Genomic DNA, 4,911 nt, shown 5'->3' on the forward strand with positions numbered 1-4,911 from the left:
TATTTATTTTTTTAAAGTACAGAGTATTAATTTGGTGCATTTTTTTAAACTTATTATTGTATTTTTTTAATTACAGATAATATGAACACGAACATGAAAAACGATACGATACGAATAGATTTACAAGTCAAAATTTTAAAAAATAAGACATTAGTATGGCATAAACACAAATACATATAAATATAAATTTTTATTTTTATACATTTATTTAGTAATAATATTATACTTTAATTTATTTATAATTTTTATATTAAGAGTTGTTATAAAATGAATTAAAAAATAAAATTATGTTATTATTGTAATGATTTTTATATTATATATATTATTATTTCACTATTTTGTCACGATAGTATTCATATTATTTTTAACAGAAAGTGTCGACTAAATGTCAAAAAAATATCAAAAAAGTATTCCAAAATTATTGACGAAGTGTTTAAAATAATGAAATTAATTTTTGTTTATAAATATATATATGAAATATCGGACACGTATTTAAATAGTGTCAGGTGCTTAAAAAAATGAAATAAGGCGTTAGCCCAAAAAGGGCCAATACTAGTAATTGTTTTTATGTTTCTTCATGAATTAATAGAAAATGATCATGGTACAACAGGAGGGAGGAGTTTTCACTGTCTGCCACAGGCCCACACCATGTCACACTAACACACTCTTATCTTCCTCCACCCAGCACCACCCCTTTAATGCAAACTGACACTACAAATTTATTGCAAGAAAATAAAGGCACCCTAACTAACACAACTTTAAAAGATAGGATTTGTGATGGGAGATTGATTGGAACTTGGAACTGCGTTTACAATTGGGGGTAGATCTATTCGGTAATAGCAAAGTGTTGTATTGCATAACAACCGCAGTAATCATTCACACGTGTGAATTATTATCATTATACATAATAGTCGATTATGGTGCTTCCGTGATGATTATGAATTAAACAATACGTATGAGTTATCACAATCGTTTGCAGTGGTCAAGAGTACAACACTACTGTTACCGCGCAGAATGGACACTATTTCGAAGCATTGCACATGAGGACATGGCTAACCATTTTGTCAAAATTCAGGTAAGATGACCCATCACTACAATTAGTGGCCTCCTCTGCTAATCTCTTAAACTCCATAGCTTTTTTCTTCATCTCTTTGCCTCTCTCTCCAACCATCAACTCTCTCACAAGGCTCTCCACCTTCTCTCTCTTAACGTCACTGTCTATCTCCATGCCTATCCCCAATCGAGTGCATGTGAACCAACAGTTGGTTTGCTGCTCTGCGAAAAAAGGCCAACACAGCATGGGCACACCGCCACACACACTTTCAATGGTGGAGTTCCACCCACTGTGTGTCAGAAACCCTCCGATGGCGCGGTGGCCGAGCACTTGTTCTTGAGGACACCAGCTGGTCAATAGCCCCCTTTCTTTGGTCTCCGTCGCAAACTCCGGAGGAAGCATTGCAGATTCACCGATCACCAAATCAGGCCTAATGACCCACAAAAACGTGTGCTTGCTGTTAGCTAGCCCAAAAGCAAATTCAATCATTTGTTGGGGTGTCATGACGGTGACACTCCCGAAATTCACATACACAACTGAGTTTGGTTCTTTGGAATCAAGCCATTCAAGACACCCTGGCTCTTCTTTCCAGAGATTTGATCCCAGACGGCTCAATTCATTTTCTGGGATTTGATTCAGAAGCAGCTGAAGAAGACCAATTGTGTAAACAGAAGGAAAGATTGAAGAAAGTGCTTCTAAGACATCACTCTCTAGTGCATCGAATGTGTTCAGAATCAAAGCAGATGCTTTATGGACTTTCTCAGTTTCACCTACTGCAAAGTTAAACATAATATCATTGGGGTCATTGGTCCTGACGAAGCTCGGAAGATCCTTCAATCGAATACCCTCCATTCCCGGTATCCAGTCGATAACAGTATCTAAATACCCATTTGTTAAATAGCTCATATCTGCATTTTATAAAGAACAAAAGTGATCATCACAAAATTTTATGCACAAACTTACAATTCTAAGGGGGTTTTTCTTTTGGGTAATAATCAGGAAGTAACCTGAAAGGCACGACTTTCAAATCAGAAACAGTCTCTCCATACAAAGATAAAAAGATAAGATTGCATACGTACAATCCTTCAGGTCTTTACAATGACGGGAGACTCTGGACTAGCCTTATTAGTCCATACTATTTTGCCACTCACCATATGGATGGCCATGTTTATGAGGGGGTTTAATATGAAATAATGTTAATTTGGTTGAATACTAGAAGAATTATCATACAAATTAAAGAAGTTGAACTGATATATATATATATATTGATTAGTACCTTTGAGTGGTGTATAACCCTTTTCTACGAGTTGATGATAGTGCACATAGGCCATAAAGCCACAGGCACTGGTGGTCCAGAAGAGAACATTGGGAATGCCTAGTTGTTCAGCAGCTTTGAGAGTGAAGCTCATAATACCATCGGAAACTATGCAAGTGACCGGAGGGACTTTGGAGGAAGAGGTGTCATTGAGCCTCGAGAGGAGGTCAGTGAAAGGAACCAAACAGTTTTTTTTGGTGGAGTCGCAGAGGGACGGGACGTCTTGTGTCGCGTCGGCGTCAGACGGAGGGAGGCCGTCGGGAATGGTTTCGAATCGGAAGGAAGGGAATCCGTCTAGGGAATTGGGACCTCGGGATCTCAACAGGCGTCTGTGGTTGAACTCACTGTTCACAAAAGTGATGTGGAAGCCTCTGTAATGGAGGATCTTGGCTAATTTGAGCATTGGATTTACGTGGCCTTGAGCTGGAAATGGAACACAAACTGCATGAGGTTTAGACCCCTCTGTTTGTTCCCAGGAACCCATCTCTCTCTCTCTCTCTCTAAATCTCTCTCTCTCTCTCTAATATCAGAGAGTATATAATATGTTGCTGGCACTAGCTCTGTAACTCTGGCCTTAAATATTGCTAGCAAGATGGGGGGATTCATTTTTTAATTTGATATTTTTATAATTTTTAAAGCACGTGTCAACATTTTGTTGGACCACATCGCAAAGTTTCCCGTAGTGAGCGCCCTGAGAAAAATACTTTCTAAAAAAAAAATTTGAGCTTACTGTTTCAGTATAATTAGTAGCATGAGTGGCTGAAAATGTGATCCTGATAAGATTTAAATTACTGTAGAAAGATAATTGTGATGTACAGGCACTAGTCTCGTGGAGTTTTACGAAGCACGCTACTTTCATTTTCTAAAATTTCTGTTTTTGGTAAGTCGGTAGAATTTGATATGACTTGCGGACGTTATTTGAATAAAATATCATAATTCGATATGACTTGTCGATATGATTTAAACAAAACATTATATTAACGAATTTGTGTTTGGATTATAAATGTGCCGACACTAATAACTCGTTCAATTATTCTTATCATGTTAGAGTTGAACACTTATACTCGTATAATTAAAAATTATAATGGTATTAATATCACATGTAACTCATTATTTGTTTAAATTTAATTGTTAGGAATAATTAGGTCATTTCGATGTAAACCCTAATAAAAATATGCATTAACACCTTATACCTTAGCTAATGTATATTTTTTTAGCAGTATTATTGTTTGATTGAGACAATTAAGTTTCTGAATTGAAGAGCAATAAATGTCAGTTTCAGTAAGTTGGTTTCATCAATCCTTATCCTGATTAAGCCAATAACCATCCATTTGGCTCAATTTCTATGCACAAAATTACAAAATCTCCACTCTTTGGAAGCATCACTAAAAAAAGAGTGCTGAAGAAGACGATGATGGAGAGAGCAACAATGTTTTTGACATTTTGTCATATATCTAATAACTAGAAAAAAATATTGCTTTAACATTTTTGTCATATATGAAACAATTAGAAAAATACCACGTCAACATTTTTGTATTTTTGTCGTATATCAATATTTTTGTTTGAATTAAGTTGTCTTTCTTATGATTAAATGATGACTAGTTGCTAAATATGATACGAAGAGAAAAATTACTAATCTAAATAATTTCAATAAAACACATAATCAAGTGTGACCGGACATTTCAGTTTTTATGTTCATATTTATTTTAATAAAAATTTGAACAAACAATATAAATTACCTTAATTCTAGCCACCAAATATGTACTACAATTATTAATGTTTGTACTTTAAACATAATGTGCTGTCATTCAATTTTTTAACTCTGTTATAGTAGTAATTAAGAGGCAACACACACCCATATAAAGTTGGATCCAATCTTGAGGGATTCACGCAAACTCATTTTTTTTGTGCGGCAATCGATTGATCAGTTTTGGTCGAGATTCAATGGGGTCAACAAGTTGATAACTTAAGTAATACACAATTTCAGACACAAAGGGGTGGTGGCGCAGTTGGCTAGCGCGTAGGTCTCATAGCTTCTGAGTCATCCTGAGGTCGAGAGTTCGAGCCTCTCTCACCCCAATTTTTATTTTTACAAGTTACAACTTCTTCACTGTTTTGTTCAATCAAAGGTAGAGATTATTCCCTTACTAATCCACAAAACTGAAAGCACATGCGACTATATCTTAGTCTATGTCAACGACAAGGAAACTATTTATCATAAAGAAGAGAACAAGCTCTGGACCATGTAACCCTATCTCTTAGAACTTGAAGACAATTCACTCTTAAAGATGAGTATCGATCGATATTATATTAATTGCGCCATATGTTGTGGTACCCTCTATCTAATCAATATTGGCATTCTTCACCATGAGCCTATGTGTGCTGCCTTAGTGTTTTAATAAATATGTCTTGCATATTGCTAATAATAATGAAAACACTAAACATGTAGAGTTTGATGGCCATCTGTACCAGGAGATATTTTTTTCGTTTATTTGAAAGTTCAAGTAAATGTACATGCACCCACAATATTATATTGTTCTTA

At 35.4% G+C, this 4,911-nt stretch overlaps 1 protein-coding gene and 1 non-coding gene across 2 annotated transcripts; one reads left to right on the top strand and one right to left on the bottom strand.

The window, feature by feature from the left end:
* Positions 1–550: 550 nt before the first annotated feature.
* On the bottom strand, positions 551–2,922 carry LOC132274157 (7-deoxyloganetin glucosyltransferase-like). The gene is made up of 2 exons (XM_059775353.1): positions 2,331–2,922; positions 551–1,962 (listed from the first exon to the last, which is right to left on the bottom strand). Exons 1-2 carry the CDS (start codon positions 2,851–2,853, stop codon positions 1,022–1,024), a joined length of 1,464 nt encoding a protein of 487 aa, XP_059631336.1. The 5' UTR covers positions 2,854–2,922; the 3' UTR covers positions 551–1,021.
* Positions 2,923–4,363: 1,441 nt separating this feature from the next.
* Positions 4,364–4,448, top strand: TRNAM-CAU (transfer RNA methionine (anticodon CAU)). The gene is given in 2 exon segments: positions 4,364–4,401; positions 4,413–4,448. It is a non-coding gene; the product is annotated as a tRNA-Met (tRNA).
* The last annotated feature ends 463 nt before the right edge of the window (positions 4,449–4,911 follow it).

The sequence above is a fragment of the Cornus florida genome, unplaced genomic scaffold (genome assembly GCF_030987335.1).
Source record: "Cornus florida cultivar Cherokee Brave unplaced genomic scaffold, ASM3098733v1 CherokeeBrave_3.0.0_Hap2_Chr09, whole genome shotgun sequence".
Lineage (NCBI taxonomy): Eukaryota > Viridiplantae > Streptophyta > Magnoliopsida > Cornales > Cornaceae > Cornus > Cornus florida.

Bases quoted from the DNA above. Each gene is read 5' to 3' on its own strand.
- LOC132274157 (XM_059775353.1), bottom strand. From the start codon at position 2,853: ATGGGTTCCTGGGAACAAACAGAGGGGTCTAAACCTCATGCAGTTTGT. The intron at 1,963-2,330 runs GTACTAATCAAT...TATAAAATGCAG, and splicing joins GGGTTATACACCACTCAAAG to ATATGAGCTATTTAACAAAT.